Below are 17,547 nucleotides of genomic sequence, written 5' to 3'. Positions count from 1 at the left end.
ACAGCTTTCGGTGCCAGTCCTGCTGTGCCCCAGGCACTGGGTGCTGGCCTTTCCCCTCACCCCCTCGTTCCAAACCGGTCTGTCCAGCTGTCCACCCCAAGGAGTGAAGCTTCCCGCCCCACCTCAGGCACCCCAAGAAAGCCAGAGTCCAAACGCGTGTGTAACTGGGGGGGGAGGATTTACTTGCAGGGGAAGGACAGGGAGGTCACAGAAGCGGTTCACGGCGGTGCGGGGGGCCGCAGGGGGCATTCCTGCGGCTCAGGCGTCCCCAGCCACGTCGGGGTGCTTCTGCCGCAGGTGCTTGTCCAGGGTGGCCCGCAGGCCGAAGGGCACGCAGCAGTGGGGGCACTTGAAGCGGGGCCCGCCAGGCCCCAGGCCGTGCATGCGGCGGTGGCGGTTGAGTTTGCTGCTCTGGGCGCAGGCGTAGGAGCAGAGCTCGCAGGCGTAGGGCCGCTCGCCCGTGTGCGAGCGCCGGTGCACTGTCAGGTTGCTGCTGTTGGTGAAATGCTTCCCGCAGAACTCGCAGCTGCCCCCGGGCCCGGGACCCCGGCTCTTGCCCGCTGGCTTCAGCGTCTTCTTGGGTGACGTCTTCTGGTTCTTCTCGGGGTCGGTTCTCTGCTCCTTGGTGTCAGCTCCCCAGCCGTCCACGCCAGGGCCCACCTGGGCCCCACCGCCAGGAGCCCCAGGTTCCTGGACCCCCGCCGTGGCGGCTGCTCCGGCCCCCTCTCCGCCGCTGCACTGGAGGAGGCTGGCCGGGGCGGCGGCGTGGGCGGCCGGCTCCGGAGGGGCGGCGGATGCCTGCTCTCGACTGGCATCGGCCACGCAGGGGCTCTGGGGCCGTAGCTGCTGCCGATGGGTCTTCTTGTGGCGGTTGAGCTTGCTGCTCTGGGCGCAGGCATAGGGACACTGGTCACAGGCGTAGGGCCGCTCGCCAGTGTGCGAGCGCATGTGCACCTTCAGGTTGCTGAAGGAGCTGAGGGTCTTCTTGCACACGGGGCAGGTGGGGCTCCGCCGGGTGGGACCCAGCCGGAGGCCCTTGGCCTCGGCTTCTGGCCCCGCCACCGCCGACACGGCAGCAGCCACCTCGGCCAGGCCCAGCAGCGGGGCCTCTGGGGCCTCGGGTTCCGTCTGGTAGATGGACAGTCCGTGGTCCCACTGGGCGTGGCGCAGGAGTTTCCAGGCTCCCGTGAACTGTCGGCCGCAGCGGAGGCAGCTCAAGGCCTTCAGGTCCTCGCGTTCTGCAGAGAAGAGAAGGGCCAGGGGTTAGTGTGTCAGGCAAGTCAGAGCAGGTGCTGTTCACAGCTGCCGGCTGGACACCTGCTGGGGGAGAGGCTCTATTCCAGGAGCTGAGAGGCAGCAGTAAGAGGCGAGACTCCCTGCCCTCAGGAAGCTGGTGTTCAGAGAGGTGGGTGGACAGACAAGAAGCAAGGAAAATCCATGCAGTGGATGATAAGTACTTGGGAATTTTCTTTGTGTTTGAAGAATCTTCAAGAAAAACTTAGAAGTTAGAGCAGAGGGCTTCCCAGGTGGCGCAGTGGTTGCGAGTTCGCCTGCCGATGCAGGGGACACGGGTTCGTGCCCCGGTCCGGGAAGATCCCACATGCCGCGGAGCGGCTGGGCCTGTGAGCCATGGCCGCTGGGCCTGCACGTCCGGAGCCTGTGCTCCACAACGGGAGAGACCACAACAGTGCGAGGCCCACGTACCGCAAAAAAAAAAAGAAAAAAAAAAGTTAGAGCAGAGTGATGGATGGGGGGGGTGTTATTTTATTACTGGGGTTAGGAAGGCCTTGCTGAGCAGGTGATCCAGTTCAGTGTGCTAGGCACCTGCCACCTGCCACCTGCCACGCTCAGCTCCCTCTCACAACTTTCCTTCAAGGCAGGAAATAAGACCTCCATTTTCCAGACGGGAAAACTGAGGCAAAGAGACCTTTCCCCAAGGTCACACGGCTAGGAATGGGTGGAGCTGGGGTTTCAATCCAGAAACCCAGGGGGTGGGAGATAGAGGTTTTCAAGAAAAAAATTGGTTTAATAATCAAAACAGCTCTTGATAACTGAGTGGGTTTCTGTGCCAGGCCCCAGGCTCCTGGGTCCCACGCATGATCCCCTTTTCCTGCCTTACAGAAGAGGGAGCCAAGGTCTAAATGGGGAGAAGGCTTAGCAGCCACCTAGAGAGGTAGGGGTGCAGACGGTGAGCTAGGTTCCCCTCCCTCTTTATGGAACCCAAATTGAGAGTCCTCCAAATCAAGACACTCCAGGTACTGTCAGTAAGGTACTGCCAGATCTATTTGCCTTCATGTCTTAGATGGGGGTGGCTTTCCTGATGCAACACCAGGGTCAAGAGCATGGGTGGGGTTGGAGAGGGCCAGCCTGACCTGACTTCCAGCTGGCTCTCCTGCTCCCTAGCTGTGTGACCTTGGGCAAGAAATACCCCTCGGAGCCTCAGCTTCCTCATTTGCTAGAATATGGGGATCCTAGGGGTCTTCTCCCTTTAGACTTGCTGTGAGCTCAGAACCAGCTGAGAGTTGCGATCCATCGAGCCCTCAGTAAACATTAGCTGAGGTGTCCACCATTCTCCCAAGTCCAAGCACCTAAGAGTGTATTGTTCTAACGATCCCATCACAGCCCCTCCTTGGCCCACCAGGCTCTAACTCAACAGCTGAGCCAATCATAATTCCTCCTCCCCCCCCTCCCACCACAGGACCCTCTCCCTGGCCCAGCCCTGAATATAATTCCATTTCTCATAAATCCCCAGGAGCACATGGCCCAGAGACTGGAAATCTAGAGCTGTGGATGAGCCCCATAATCAACGCTGACCAAAAGCTCAGCTCGCCAAGAATCTAGTACCAAGTTAAGAGTTTTAATTCCTACCCAAGGGGAGGAACCCAGGTATCCAGGCACCCAGGACCTGGCTCAAAACAGGGCCTTCCCAGCATGCAAGGCTGGGAGATTCCATCAGGGAGGGAAACCAGAAGTCCCTTCCCTGGCTCTGAGCAAATGCCCAGCACCTCAATCAGAAGTGATAAAGAGGTGGAGGGGGTGACAACACCCCCCGGTCCAGCTGGCCTCAGCTCCCCTCCCCCAGGCCGCTGCCCTCCCCAGAGGTGCCCCCTGCTGCCACACTGGTCCAGCCACCTGGCCAGTTATTTCTGGCCAAGGGGAAGGAGAAGTGAAACCAGATTGGGGGCGTGTGTATGGCAAATCCCCAGACCAGTCTTCTGGGGCTGGCCACGCCCTGTGGGTGGCCCTGCCTCCCTGCCCAGCCCCCATCCTCACCCACCCCCCTCACCACCACTAGTCTCAGCCCTAGGACAGGGCAGGCTCTGGCCACACCTAGGCTGCACCCAGTGGGGAGCCAGAAAGGGGAAGTAGTGCTCACTGCCCCGCCTGTCCAGGTCAGCCCCTTCTCCCACAGGAAGCTGGGCCCTTGAACTTGAGACCAGGGGCTGCGTTCCGGCTTTACTCACCTGAGCTCTGGCGGGGGCTGGGGCCTCTGAAGAGCTGACAGCCCAGCTTCTTGTGGTCCATGAAAGCAGTGATGGCCTCCAACGGGAAAGTCTGCAGGCAGCGGCCGCAGGTCAACAGATCTGGGTGTTTGTCGGTCCACGGCTGGCGGTCTGCAGGGAGGAAGCGGGTGGTGAGCGTGGGGTGGGGCCAGGATGGGGCCTGGGGGTTCCGAGGGAGAGGGGAAACCCGAAGGTCACAAGGGGGGCTGGAGGCCAGGACCTGGCGAGGAAAATAAGGCAGGGGAGTTAGTGCGGGTGGGGGGATGCGGGGGGCGGTGCCCCGAGAAGGAGGTCCCACGAGAGAGAGAGAGAGAGAGAGAGAGAGAGAGAAAGAAAGGAGAGAGGAGAGAGGAGAGAGAGGGGAGGGAGGCGGGCGGGCCCGGGGCAGGGGCAGGGGGCGCTCACCGGGAAGGTGCGGGGTCAGCGGCGTCCACGGCGCCCACTGGTTGCGCAGGCCCAGGGCGTGGAAGAGGCCGCCAGCGGGCACGGGGCCGGGGGAGTGGCGGGGTTCGCCCTCGAGCCGCCCCGGCGCGGGCATTTCCTTCGGGTTGAAGGGCCCTAGCCGCCGGGCCTGTAGGGGCCGCGGGTCCGGCTCGAGCTTCACATCGATGAAGAGGTCCGGCATCTCCATCTCGTCGTCTGAGTTGGCGGCGGGAGCGGGCTCTCTTCGGCGAGGCATGCAGCCGGCCTTGCGGCGGGACATGGGTCACGGGCAGGCGGACTGGCGGGCGGAGGACTCGCGAGCCGTGCGCGCTCACACCGAGGCGCCCAGGTGAGTGACTGCGGCGACCCGCGGCGAACTCTTACACGTGCTGGCCCGGCCCGTGGCTCCGCCCACCGAGGCGGGGCCTGACGCGAGAGGACTGCCCCACCCTTAGCCAAACTTAATCTGGACCATGCCCCCTGCGTTTCTCTAGGTGATCAAATCTTAACCATAACGAGTTCACACAACCACGCATAGAAACAGCTATTCCTGATCCCGTTTTCGGGCTGGTAGAAACTGAGGCACAAGGTGCCCACACACACCCGCAAGCGAGAAAGTGGTAGGGGCCACGTTTCTACCTAGGCGCCTGATAGTAATCTGGTCTGTTCCATTAAACGCATTACAATAAAAGTTCCTTGGGCAAACATCGATTGAGCGCCTACTATGCACCAGGTTCTGGACCAAGTACTGGGGATGCAGCAGGGTACAAAACACAATAACCCTGGCCTCATGCAGTTTATTCGTTCAGGGAGACAGGACTCTCAACAAGATAACTATGTAAAATACAGAGTGCCTTCCGTGACACCTGTCATGGAGGAAAAAAAAGAAAATCCAGGAAGGATTATAAAGGGACAGGATTACTGGGGTGACGGGTGGGCCTCAATTTTCTCCCCATGCTGGGCCTGCGTATTCTAGGAGTTCTGTAGTGATTAAGTTCTGTATTGATTGAGTTCTGTGAGAAAACGAGGTCAGCTTCAAGGGCGTCTTTTGACCACTTTAAAGTCTTTGGCTTTTCTGAGATGGAAGCCCTGGGAAGGTTTTGAGCAGAGGAGGGTCGTGATCATATACATTGACTCTGCTCTTAGACCTGAGATCGTCTTTAAAACCAAATAGCCAACCGTCTTGCCTCCCTCGGATGGGGCCTCCTCGAACTTCCCTCCTCAAAGCTGCTCTCTCTGATCACTGTTTGAAGTGGCATCAACACCCTGCCCCACCCTTCAACCCTGCAAGTTTTCTTTTCTTCCTGGCACCAACCACATCAGATCTAGAACTGTTTGTTTACTGTCCTCTCACCCCTTCCCCCAACACAAGCCCCCTGAGGTCAGGGCCAGGGTCAGTCCGCCCCTGCCGTGTCCCCAAGCCCAGCACTGAGGGAATTTCACATGCTAATCTCCACTGCAGGCCTGAGGGTTCCTCATATTGTTATTCAGGTCTCAGCTCAATTGTCCTCCTGAGAGCAGAGGACCTCCCTGACCACAGGATCTAAAGGAGCCCCACCCTGCTGAAGGCCTTACAATTTACACTCCATGACCTCCATCTGTCCCCAGTTCCCTCCTGGGCCTCAGGTTTCCCATCTGTTACCTAAGGTGGCTTCTTCAGTGCCACCTCCCCTGACCACCCAACCTCCCCCAACCCTGCCACCCATTATCCCATTGCCCTTATTTTATTCCTTTTACATCCTTGTCAAGCCCTGAAGGATCTTGTCGATGTATTTGTTCATGTAATAACCTGTGGTGTCCCTCTCAGCCTCCCTAGAATGTAGGTTCTGAGATGACAGGAGCCGAGTCTGTCTTGTTCACAAATAGAGCCCCTAATCGTTCATAGTTCAGTTAACAAATTGTGTATTGAGCTGCTATGTGCATTCTTTCAATAGATATTTGCAGAGGGTCTGCGTACCAGGCACCGGGTCTTGGGGGTCCGCCGGGAAGCCAAGGCCCACAAAGCCCTGCCTTACTGAAACCGTGTGGAAGAAGTGAATTCTGAGCCCACAGCAGCGCGTTTCCACCTCGGGCCATACATTTTGCCTTTCAGGACCTCAGTTTCCCCCGGTGTAAGATGGGGCTGCGGGGAGGGCTGCAGGAATGACCGCCTCTGGTCTCTCCCAGCTGCTGCTCTCCAAGGCTTTTCGCCTGGTGCGCGGCTGCTGAGAGCATGATCAAGTAGGGAAGGTGGGGTTCGGACTGGAGGTGAGGGGTAGGAGTGTGCACGTGTAGGGGGATGGGGGTGCCAAGTCCAATCTGCACTTAACTCAGACGGGAGGCGCCTCAATTTCTTCTTCTGTAAAATGGGTATCCTGGACGTCCCCACCTCGCAGACTGGTGGATCAGCTCTAAGGGCTGGGCCAAGCCGCTGGCAGGGTGGCGCCCGGGTCTGTGCTGGCTTCCGAGCCCGCGAGCCCGCCCGAGACCACGTGGGGCGGTGGCGGCGCGGGCGGAACCCAGGCTCGGCGGCTCGCGGCCTGCCCGGGCCTCTGCAGCTGGGGCGCCGGCGGAAGTGGGTGCTCCAGCCGCTGCAGACCTCGGTGAGTGCGGGATTGTTGCTGGTGGGTTGCGAGCACTTTCCCGTTCCCCGGCTCCGGCCCGGGACGCCCACCCGCGTGCAAGACGGGGAGTGGCGGCAAGAGTCAAGTCCGCGCCTGCAACGCCGGCTGCTGGGACGTTCTGGTCCCCGAACGCCTGCACCCGGGACTCTGGTTCCGAACGCAGCAGCGCACACACACTTCCGCGCCCGGGGTGGAGGTGGGGGCGGAATGCACCCCCTCGGGAAAACAATAACGACGACGATATTATAACAGTAATAACGGCTGCAGTCTTGAGACTCCCGCCTTTCCCGGAGTGGAATCGCTCGCCTAATCTGAGCCGGGAGGTGGGAAGAACGTCCAGCCCAGGGCGGAGTGGGGAGTGGACGCCTGAGGGCCGGGAGGACCTACTTAGTGTAAGAAAAGGAGAGCGATGCGTGGCCAGAGCGGAATTGAAAGGAAACTGACCGGCCCAGTGGGCGGAGGTTGGGGGGGTGGGATTCTGCATTTGGGGTCCCGATCCTCACGGGGTGTGTGTGTGTGTGTATGTGTGTGTGTGTGGCCCATTTAACTAATTTGCATCCAGACAGGGCCCACCCATGAGGTGGGTGTAGGCTGGTCAGTATCTCGGTTAAGCTGGTAACTCAGCTGGTTCTCTACCTGGCAACGGAAGGGTTAGTTTGTCCACGGAACAGATCGTTCCCATTTCCTAGAAAGTGAGCACTGAGGCCCCAGGGATGGAAGTCTGTGAATCTCCTGGCCCTGCCATTGACCAAAGCGATGGGCGCTTTAGTTTTTCTAGTGGGAAAGGGGTTTGGACATTTTTTCCTGAAACCTGGGCAGGAAATCCTTGGCTTGGAGACTGACAGGATAAAGGACTCTCAGGCTTGGTCACCAGGGAGAATGGATAATACCTGCTTTTGCTGTCTTGGGCACACCCTATGTGACCTTTCTCAAACCAGTTTCTTATCAGGTCACACCTTGACTCCCAAACCTCCAAGGACTCCCCTATGCTGGCTGAAAAAAACTGCCCTGCTCCCAGGGCAGGGGTGATGGCCCTGACTCTTGTTATCAGACCAGCCTGGATTTGCTCCCTTTTCCTGCCAATCACAAGCTTGCACCCAGTCAATGATTTGGCATCATCCAGCTTCAGTTTCCTCTTCGGGAAAATGGGGCTTGTGCAGGTATGACCACATCTTTTTTTTTTCCTCCCTAATGGAGAAAGCATGACTAACATGTTTAATTAGTCACGTAATTAAACATGTTTAATCCAGGGATTGAACATAACTCTTTGTCCACTTGCATAATTCCATTCAGTCCTTCATTAAGTACTAGCTCTAGAGAGGAGAGTGTTTCTCCCAAAATACCTAAGTGTTAACCTAGGTTGGGAGAGAAAGCCCTGGGAGCCGATGACCCTTGACTAAACTGGGAATGCAGTGGTCAGATACATTAGAAAATGTATATATCCCTTAATCTCATTCACAGCCAGTAACGGTGAGATAATGAAAATGTACCAATCCCATTAATTCCATTCACTGTGGTCTTGCCCATCAGGCAAAAACCAGGGAGTCTCCCTCGGCTTTGCTCAGTCCATTAGCAAATAGTGAGGGCTCTCAACCCTCAAAAGATAGCCTAATCCAATCACTTCTCCCCACCCCAACCCCCAACCCCCATCCCAGACACCTGTCATCTTCCACACCGCCCACTGCAGTGGCTTCCTCACCAGGCTGTCTGCTTCTCCCTTTGCTCTCATAGTCCATTCTTCCTTGCAGCAGGCAGAGGGATCCCGTGATTACCGCAAGTCAGACCCCGCCCCTCCTCTGCTCAGAACCAGCCCCTGGCGAGACCCAAGTCCTCAAGCCCCTGCACGTTCTGCCCTTGCCCCAGCCGCCTGCATACTGGCCTCCTTGCTGTGCCTCAGTCTCCCTTCCATGGGCTTTGCATTTGCTGCTCCCTCGAACTGCAATGCTTTCCCCCCAGATCTCCACATGGCTCAATTCCTCATTTCATTCTGGTCTTTGCTCCAAAGTAACCTTATCAGAGAGATCTTTCCTGAGCCCCTTCCTGAAAACCACCTCTTATCCCCCCAGGCAGGGCCAGGTGTCTGCTCTGGGCTCCTGAGGCCCCCGGGCTCCTTCATTCCAGCCCTGCCCACTCTGGGTTGTCATTGTCTGGAGACCTAGTGTGTGTCATCCACTGGACTGTGAGCCCAGGAGGGCAGGGCTGGGCTCTTTCACTCCCAGCTGTGTCTCTAGCACCACCCAGCATGGGCCAGGCACAGGGCAGGCACTCAGATAACAGGGGGAGTGAATCCTTCCACAAATGTTTACTGAGTCCCCCCTGGTTGCCAGGCCCTAATTAGGGCTGGGGATGGAGCTGTGAAGTAGTCAGATATGTCCCTTCTCTCGAAGGCAGAACAGACAGCGCACAGGCGAACAAGTAAATGCATATTGTCAGGAGGTGATAGTGCTGTGGCAAAAAAAGATACTGCAGGGTGAAAGGGCTATTATTTTCCTCCCTGTAAAGGTGATGTTTGAGCAGCGAGCTTAATGAAGTAAGGGAGGAAGGTGGAAATATACATATGTCTCCCAAATGGAAGAGGGTTCCAGTCAGTAAGAACAGCACATGCAAAGGCCCTGAGGCAGGAATGTGCTTGGCATTTTCAGGGACTGACACCGGTGACCAAAGGGTAGAAGGGTGGGAGATGAGGTCAGAGAGGTGATAGAGCCTTGTAGCCATCGTGAGGACTTTTGCTTTTGCGCTGGGTGGGATAGGAGCCATGGGAGGCCTCTGAGCAGAGGAGGGGTGTGATCACACTTAGTTCTAACAGGAAGATCCCTCTGACAGCCATGTGGGGAACAGACTGGGGTGAAGGTGGAGGCCAGGAGCCCAGTGGGGAGGCTACTGAAATAGTCCAGGTGGGAGGTGATGGTGGCTAGACCGAGGAAGGGTCAGAGTAGGGATGGTGAGAAGTTCCCAGATGCTGGATGTATTTTTGAGGGTGGAGCTGACAAACTTGACTGAAGGATTGGATGTGGGTGGGAGAGAAAGTGAGGAGTCCAGGATACTGCGGATGTCCTTTGCCTGTGTGATCAGCAACCTCCCCCTGAAAGATCTTCCTGACAGCCCTAGGAGGTCTTTTTTTAATGTTTCATTTCACGGATGAGGAACCGGATCAGGGAGGCTGCTCCTAGAGTTGCAGTGATCTGCCCAGACCCCTCGTAGTGAATCTGGGAGGGCTGGGACCCACCCGCTCTCCCGCAGACCACACCCTCATCCCCTATGCCAGGTGGTGACCTGTGGCCTGCCGCAGGTTCTCGTATGGCTCAAGAGCTGAGAGTGGGTTTTGCATTTTTAAGTGGTTGAAAAACTAAAAAAATCTTTTGTGGCGCATGAAAGTATATAAAATTCAATATCAGTGTCCCAAGAAGTAAGGTTTTATTGGAGCACCGCCATGTTTCCACGTGTTGCTGTATTGTCTGGCCACTTTCCTCCTACTCTGGCAGAGCTGAATAGTTGTGACAGAGACAGAGACAGGCCCTTGAAGCCTAAAATATTTACCATTGCGCCCTTGACAAAGGAGATTTGCTGACCTTTGCTATATGTTCTGCTAATAAGATTTGGGCCAGCAGCGGGGGTGTCCTATCAGGAGGACTTGGCAGGTAGTTACAAAGGGCCTGGGAAAGATCCAGGTGAGGGACAGAAAGAGGTTTGGGGAGTGCGTGACGGTAAGGCTAGGAGAGGGAGTTCAGATTCCTGAGGGAGGATCTAACATTTTTTTAAGGGACGTGGAAGCATTCCGATATGTCCCTTCCTTGTTAAAAACTAGAATTTCAAAATTCTTTTGAAAAGGTTATACAGATTCAAAACGGATCCAAATTCAAACAGAATTTAAAAGGTGAAAAAAGGTAGACAGCTAAAAGTCTCCACCCCGGGCCCTCCATGGGCTGAATGACCCATGGGCGTTTGCAGTTTTTTTGTTTGTTTGGTTGGTTTTAGGCCGTGCCACACGTCTTGTGGGATCTTTGTTCCCCAACCAGGGATCGAACCCAGGCCTCCAGCAGTGGAAGTGCCGAGTCCTAACCACTGGACTGCCAGGGAGGTCCCTGTTTGCAGTTTTCCTGGAGACTGTCAGTAGTCATTGTTACCCACCGTCCATCTGTTTGTCTGTATCAGTGGTTCTGAACCAGAGGTGATTTTTTTTTTTTTTTGTCCCCCAGAGGACATTGGCAATAGATGGAGATCTTTTTTTTTTTTTTTTTTTAAATGGCTTTATTGGGTTGTAATTCTCCTACCAAAGTATTCACCAGTGGAGACATTTTTGGTTGTCGCAGCTTGGGGTAAGGGTGGGGGACGCTCCTGCATCTAGCGTGTAGAGGCCAGGGATGCTGCCCAAACCCTACACCTATGCACAGGACAGCACCTTACAACACGACAAAGAATGGTCCAGGCCCAACTGTCAATAGTGCCGAAGTTAAGAAGCCCTGGTCCTTTGCTCTGCAGGGTCCTTTCTTGCAAGGAGCTGACAGTCGAGCTGCAGAGACAGGAAGAGCCTCACAAGAAAAAGGACAATCCCAATCACCCCTGTACGGTGAGTGGCCCTGGGATGGGACGCTGGGTGCCTGATGCGTGTCAGTCACTTCAGTTAATCACTTTAGAGAAGAGGGGACTGAGCCACAGGGAGGGGAGGGGTGCAGCTGCCTGAAACTTAGGTCCTTCTCTCTCTCTCTCCTACTCACGAAGCCAGCATCTCCCTGCATGCAATCAACAGCAGTGCAGTGGCCGGGGAGGGTGAATTAAGAGTTTGGGATTAACATATCACCGCACTACTATATGTAAAACAGATAACAAGGACCTACTGTATAGCACAGGGAACTCTACTCAATATTCTGTAATAACCTATAAGAGAAAAGAATCTGAAAAAGAATATATATATATATATATACACATATATAAGTGTAACTGAATCGGTTTGCTGTACACCCGAAACTAACACAACATTGTAAACCAACTATACTTCAATAAAAACAAACCCCCAAAAAACAAAAAAAAAACCCACCCCAAACCAACAACAACAAAAAAACCCAAAAAAACCCCAAACACCTCAGTGCAGTGGCATGTAATATGTTCCAGGCCAGTGCTTAACCTGCACGTTTGTTAGGTCATTTAGTCCCCGTGACAACCCTGTCAGGTTGGTCCTCTTATCACCCCCATTTTATAGATGGGGAAACTGAGGCACAGACCGTTTAAGCAACTTACCCTAGGTCACACAGCAATACTGATACTAATACAGTTGGTATTCAACTGTAACTTTTATGGAGAACCTAGTACATAATAGGCCCCATCCTGCATGAGCCTGTTGAATCCTGATAACAAGGCAAGGTGGCCAGCCATTGGTGCCATTCCTCCACACAATGGAAGAGGAAACTGTCTCTTGCTTGAGGTCACCCAGATAAGCAGGCCTGGGAGCTCACTCTCCACTCCATTCATTCCAGCAGAAACAGTATTTAAGGAGGCTGGTCCCTGTGCCACTTAGTGTTCAGGAGCTGGGGGCACAGCAGTGCGAAGAAAGCAAGGTCACTGCCTGTGGGGAGGCAGCCATCTCGCAGGGAGAGAGACCAAAGCAGAAAAATAAATAGACAACGTCATGTGCAGGAGTGGTGTGTGCGACAAAGAATGAGGAAGCCGTTTGGACGGAGGGGGCTGAGGGGTAGATCTTGAACGCAGGGTGGTCAGGGAAGGGGAGAGGAGGTACAGGCAGAGGGAACCGCAAGTACCAGGGCCCACCAAGGGGCCGCGCCAGGCATGCCTGAGGCCCAGCGAGGAGGCCAGTGTGGCCGGGTGGAGAGGGTAAGCGCCGCGCTCGGCGAGGGTGCTGGCCGGATCTGGAGCATTCAGGGCCTTGAGGGCTGTGGTGAGGACTTTGGCTTTGACTCTGAGCAAGACAGAAGCCAGGGGGAGGGCTCCGAGCAGAGGCGGGGTGTGATCTGACTCAGGTGTTAACAGGATCCCTCTGGCCGTGTGTGCGGACAAACTGGCAGGGGGTGAAGGTGGAACTGGGAGTCCAGTGAGGAGTTGACTTCAGTAGTCCAGGCAGGAAGTGACGGTGGCTGGACCGAGATGTTGGCAGTGGACAGAGTGAGAACTATTAGGTTGTGAATACATATACACATTTTTTTTTAATTAAAAAAATGTATTTTCCCCCTGAGTGTTTTTTTTTTTCTTCTTTTTTTTTTTGGCTGCCTCAGTTCCCCGACCAGGGATTGAACCCCGGCCACTGTAGTGAAAGTGCCCGATCCTAACCACTAGACCAGGGAACTTACACCCTCCCCCCGCCCCCGCCCAAGTATTTCTTTCTTTGTCTTTTATGATCTTGATATTTTCGAACCACGGGATAGTTTTTTTTTTTTTTGTAGAACATCCCTCAATTTGAGTTGCCTCGTGACTAGATTCAGGCCATCCGTTTTTGGCAGGAATACCACGGAAGTGGTGCCCTGCCCTCAGTGTATCACATCAGGATGCACACGGTGTGTGTTTGTCCTGTTACTGCACATGTTGGCGTCCGTGCCTAAGTTAGGGTGGTGCCCACCAGGTTTCTCCACCATAAAGTTACTCTTTACAAGGACTATCTTGTGAGGAGGTACTTTAAGGCTTTGTAGATATCCTGGACCTTCTGAAACGTTCACTGACAAGTTTTAGCATCCATTGACAGTTTTAGCTGCCGTTGTACGATGCAGATTTTTCCCTCTCCCCCTTTATGTATTTCTTCATTTATCTATTTACAGTAAGTATGGACTCATGGATTTGGCCCCCTCAAGCTGACTCCTGTGTGACTGGGAATTTGTTTGGAAGATCGCATTTCATGATGGATCGGATGGGCTGTGTGTGAGAGAAGAGAGGAGGCCAGGACTCGTTCTTTCAGCAAATATATTTATCGCCAGGGACTGGGGATAAAGCTGTGATCAAAGCAGTGCAAAGGTCCTGCTCTCGTGGACCTCATGAATGGTGGTGCCAGTTCCTGGGAAGAGGGGGACTGGGTGAGGGGTGGCACAGATTTTAGGAGGGGGACTCAGGAATTGGGTTTTGGTCAGGTTAAGTGGAGGTGGGGTAGACAGCGCTCTGCTCCCAGGCCTCCGGGCTCCCTCTTCCTGTAGCCCCACACTCCCCATAATGGCTCCCTGTTCTTCTTCTTCACCCAACAGCCAGGATAATGCAGACTCCACTGACCACTACTGTGCCCGTGCTCCGGCTCCCCCGGGGCCCTGATGGCTTGAGCCGAGGCTTTGCCCCCGACGGACGCAGAGCCCCCCTGAAACCGGTGGTTCCTGAAATCCCGGAGTCTCAAGAATCACGGGAATCCCAGGAACAGCGGGCCCGAGCCACCCTTCGGGAGCGCTACCTCCGCAGCCTGCTGGCCATGGTGGGGCGCCAGGTGAGCTTCACGTTGCACGAGGGTGTGCATGTGACCGCCCACTTCGGAGCCACTGACCTGGACGTGGCCAACTTCTACGTGTCGCAGCTGCAGACTCCGATAGGCGTGCAGGCTGAGGCGCTGCTCCGGTGTAGTGACATTGTCTCATACACCTTCAAACCGTAAAGATGTTATCGTGTTCATCTTTCTTCCTTGGGCGTAGCCACAGCCTCCCAGGCCTCCATATGCTCCTGAGCTTGGACCTCTGGGCCCCAGAGAGTTCGGAACACCCTTGGAATTTTGAGCCAAGCTTCAAGCAACTCTGGCTTCTTGGGACAGTAAAATTCTGCGGCCCCAGGAGTTCTAGATCCTCTTGAAAGGAAGGCTGTACCTCACAGAACTCTAAACTGTACAGATACATGGGCCTCATGCCCATTCCTGAAGATTCCGGGTGGAGAAAGGGAATAAAGGAAGGCAAATGGTCTAGTGGGAAATTGTCTGTTGAAGAGGCTGCAAAGTTCAGCCACCCTGGAAATACTCCCCTCCTGCCAAAGTACCAGTTATCCCAGGAAAATTTGCCTCCTTTTTTTTTTTTTTAATGTACCCTATAGGGATTGAGCCAGACTTAGGGAGTAGAAGGGTGGCTATCCACGGGCTGAATCCCATGGAGCTGGGCCAGGAAGGGGAGGACACGTCAAGGGAGTGGGAGGAACTCCGATAAAGGTGTGGTGATTGGACCTCCCGCTAGTCTCTGGGAACGCTGGAGCGACCTGGAAGCCAGACTTGGGAGATTTGGACTTGATTTCTTTTTCGGGTGGTCTAGGATGTCCATAACGAGTTCCGCGGCTCGCATTGGGTCACATGGTCACGCGCAAGGGCTCCTCCTATTGCCTGGCCTCTGGGTGGGTAGAGTCGCTTCCCCGCCCATACGGGGACTGGTTGGGACCTGTCTAACCCTGTGTGGCGGCACCACTGGGAAAAGGCAAGAGGATTAAGGGTTAGGGTGAAACTTTGCCCTTTCTCCATTTCACCCCAGCTGTGTAGCGTGGCCGTCCGTATCACTCGCTTTACTTAGCCCCATTACTAGTAGTCTTTCAGTAGATTTGTTTTTATTTATTTATTTGGCCGCCGCGGGCGGCATGCGGGATCTTAGATTCCGGGCCAGGGATCAAACCCTTGCCCCCTGCAGTGGAAGCGCCGAGTCCTAACCACTGGATCGCCAGGGAATTCTCTCAGCAGATTTACTTTTTTTTTTTTTTTTTGCTGTACGCGGGCCTCTCATTGTTGTGGCCTCTCCCGTTGCGGAGCACAGGCTCCGGACGCGCAGGCTCAGCGGCCATGGCTCACAGGCCCAGCCGCTCCGCGGCATGTGGGATCTTCCCGGACTGGGGCACGAACCCTCGTCCCCTGCATCGGCAGGCGGACTCTCAACCACTGCGCCACCAGGGAAGCCCAGATTTACTTTTAAAAAGTAATTTCTGCCCCCTCTGTAGTCCCATCTATTTAAGAAGGTAAGTGAAGATTCCATTAAATATGGATGAGATTTGCTTTGTTCCTCCTCAGTCGTCAAAGCGCGGTGGCCAGTGAAGTTGAATGAAGCATGTGGAGAGCCTCAGCTCCCATATGTCCATTCACAGAGCTACCTTTGGCGACTCCTGGGCCTAGCTTCGAGTTGCCTAAGCAACGATGTCGCCTGCTCCTCCCCATGTATCCTTTTTTGGTTTTAGCTCCTCCTTCCCCGAGTTGTCTGTTGGGCTGGGATAGCGTGGAGAAAGTGCGGACGCGAATACTAAACTAAGCGACTGAATCGAGCCCTTGTCGGGGCGTGGCTTGAGTTCGTGCTAGTTCGCTACTGGCTCCGTGATCTACCTGGTCCATCGCCCGGTATTTTGGTTGGCAGATTGGTCCTTTGCTTTTGGCATTTCTTCCTTCGTTCAGTTTTTTAAAAAACTTAAATCAGGGCTATAATATTCCTTATGGGCTCCTATTTCAATTTTTAAATTTAAATTGTATTTTATACAACGCTATCCAAATACAGAGGGTTATTGATGAAGCTGCAGTCTGCAAATGGAAGGCTAGAGACGAACCATTAAGTGGGGACTGGCTTCGTCTGCAGGCAGATGGTCCCTCTGTCCGCATCCATCACCTGTACTCATATATTCAACACAGCTTCTGTCGCCTTCCCTTTCAAGTTCTCCATCTCTTTACTTCTCTCCTTACCAGTTGGCCTAGCCCCACCAAGCAGATATTTTTATTTCTATCAACTCCATTCCCTTCTCCGTGCCTGAGCTCGTGACGAATGTCTGAGAGCCTAAACATTAGTTATCTAGATTAAAGCGGGGAGGCGCGGTGGGGGCGGCTCAGGTTCGCGCTTGCGCGCTGCTCTGGGAGACGGCGTCCACCTCGCCCCGCCCCTCATATTCTGCAGTTCCGGCTCTGCAGATTCGCTGCTCACGTTTCTTTTTCCTGTGGCTCTTTCGGGCTTTTGTTTGCCCCTTTTAACAAAGCACGAGACAACTCTACCTGCAAATAACTTAAATTGATTTTCTGCTTTTCTGGGTACTCGGCGGGCTCACCGGCCCTTAACGAAAGTGCGGCTGCGAACGAGCAGGCGCGCACGGGGCTCGGGGGAGGCGCGCTCGAGCTCCCGGCGGCGACGACTACGACGACCAGGAGAGCGGACGGAGGCGGCGCCTGAAGCAGTGGCTGAGCCCATGCCCCGGGACGGCGGGAGGGCCCGGAGAGACAAGTCCGGGGCCCGGGGCATGTCCCCAGGGCCCCCGTGAGGAGGTGGCGGCGGCGATGGAGGTCCCGCCGCAGGAGGCGCCGCCCGAGCCGGGCGCGGACGGCGAAGCCGAGGAGGCCCCCGCCGAGGCCCCGTCTCCCAGCCCCGCATCGCCCCCGGCCGACGGGCGCCTCAAGGCTGCGGCCAAGCGCGTTACATTCCCGTCCGACGAAGATATCGTGTCCGGAGCTGTGGAACCCAAAGACCCGTGGAGACACGGTAGCTACGGCTGGAGCGTGGAGGCGGGCTGGTGGGGGACCTGGGAGTCAGTGCAGAACCCAGCACAGAGGTGGAGCTCAATAAGTTGCACCTAACGATGATTTAAGGAGACAGTCGTCAGTTTAGAGCTGGAGAGTGTTAGAGAGGAGGTGGCTGTCGGGTTGGGAAGGTGAAAAGTAGCTGGTTTATGCTACTCCCCCCCTCACCCCCCCGCCCAAGGGACGCTGAAGGTGATCTGTTTAGGAATTGAAACGGTGAGCAATCGAAGAAAGTTTGGTGGCTTGGGAGATTAGGAGGGCGGTAGCCTTTGAGTTTACAGTTTCCCAAGAGAAGGATAGAGCAGTCAGGGGAGGAAGAGCGGGTCAACATTGGCGCTGAAAGGGCAGTTGGAGGAGTTTGATGGGCCCATGGGGACAGAAAGGTTAAGTTGCTGTTCTGCAAGCCTCGGGGCAAGGGATGGTCATGTGGGTTCACTTCCTTGGGTGAAAGAAGGAAGAGGAATAAACCTGGATTATGGCTCTAGACCAGTCAGTAGATCCTGGGGCTGGGAAAAGGGAGTCAAAGTAAACAAACTTGCCAGAAAAGTAGCAGAGTTGGTGGTCAGTTTGGGGGTGGGTAAGATAGAGG

The 17,547-nt window shown here is 55.2% G+C and overlaps 3 protein-coding genes across 3 annotated transcripts in view; 2 read left to right on the top strand and 1 right to left on the bottom strand.

The window, feature by feature from the left end:
* Nucleotides 1-258: 258 nt before the first annotated feature.
* Nucleotides 259-4,206, bottom strand: ZNF296 (zinc finger protein 296). Its single transcript, XM_065899603.1, has 3 exons — nt 3,909-4,206; nt 3,465-3,614; nt 259-1,238 (listed from the first exon to the last, which is right to left on the bottom strand). The coding sequence occupies exons 1-3, from the start codon at nt 4,204-4,206 to the stop codon at nt 259-261; spliced, it is 1,428 nt and encodes a 475-aa protein (XP_065755675.1).
* Nucleotides 4,207-6,687: 2,481 nt separating this feature from the next.
* GEMIN7 (gem nuclear organelle associated protein 7) lies at nt 6,688-14,254 on the top strand. Its single transcript, XM_065899521.1, has 3 exons — nt 6,688-6,719; nt 11,009-11,096; nt 13,708-14,254. Exon 3 carries the CDS (start codon nt 13,716-13,718, stop codon nt 14,100-14,102), a length of 387 nt encoding a protein of 128 aa, XP_065755593.1. The 5' UTR covers nt 6,688-6,719; nt 11,009-11,096; nt 13,708-13,715; the 3' UTR covers nt 14,103-14,254.
* Nucleotides 14,255-16,579: 2,325 nt separating this feature from the next.
* PPP1R37 (protein phosphatase 1 regulatory subunit 37) overlaps nt 16,580-17,547 on the top strand; it is a 41,977-nt gene continuing 41,009 nt past the window's right edge. Inside the window, exon 1 of the mRNA XM_065899157.1 lies at nt 16,580-16,920. Coding sequence (XP_065755229.1) covers nt 16,719-16,920 — 202 coding nt within the window. The 5' untranslated portion in view covers nt 16,580-16,718. The remainder of the gene's footprint in view (nt 16,921-17,547) is intronic.

Source organism: Phocoena phocoena, chromosome 20 (assembly GCF_963924675.1).
Source record: "Phocoena phocoena chromosome 20, mPhoPho1.1, whole genome shotgun sequence".
NCBI classification, from domain to species: domain Eukaryota; kingdom Metazoa; phylum Chordata; class Mammalia; order Artiodactyla; family Phocoenidae; genus Phocoena; species Phocoena phocoena.
The sequence above is the reverse complement of the archived record's forward strand: the minus strand, read 5'-3'. Positions and strand labels throughout refer to the sequence as shown.

What these genes read in the sequence shown, in the direction of transcription:
- ZNF296 (XM_065899603.1), bottom strand. Translation starts at nt 4,206, where the DNA reads ATGTCCCGCCGCAAGGCCGGCTGCATGCCTCGCCGAAGAGAGCCCGCT. An exon ending in GCTGACCCCGCACCTTCCCG is followed by an intron (nt 3,615 to 3,908) that starts GTGAGCGCCCCC and finishes TCCTCCCTGCAG; the next exon opens with ACCGCCAGCCGTGGACCGAC. An exon ending in CAGCCCCCGCCAGAGCTCAG is followed by an intron (nt 1,239 to 3,464) that starts GTGAGTAAAGCC and finishes TCTTCTCTGCAG; the next exon opens with AACGCGAGGACCTGAAGGCC.
- GEMIN7 (XM_065899521.1), top strand. Translation starts at nt 13,716, where the DNA reads ATGCAGACTCCACTGACCACTACTGTGCCCGTGCTCCGGCTCCCCCGG.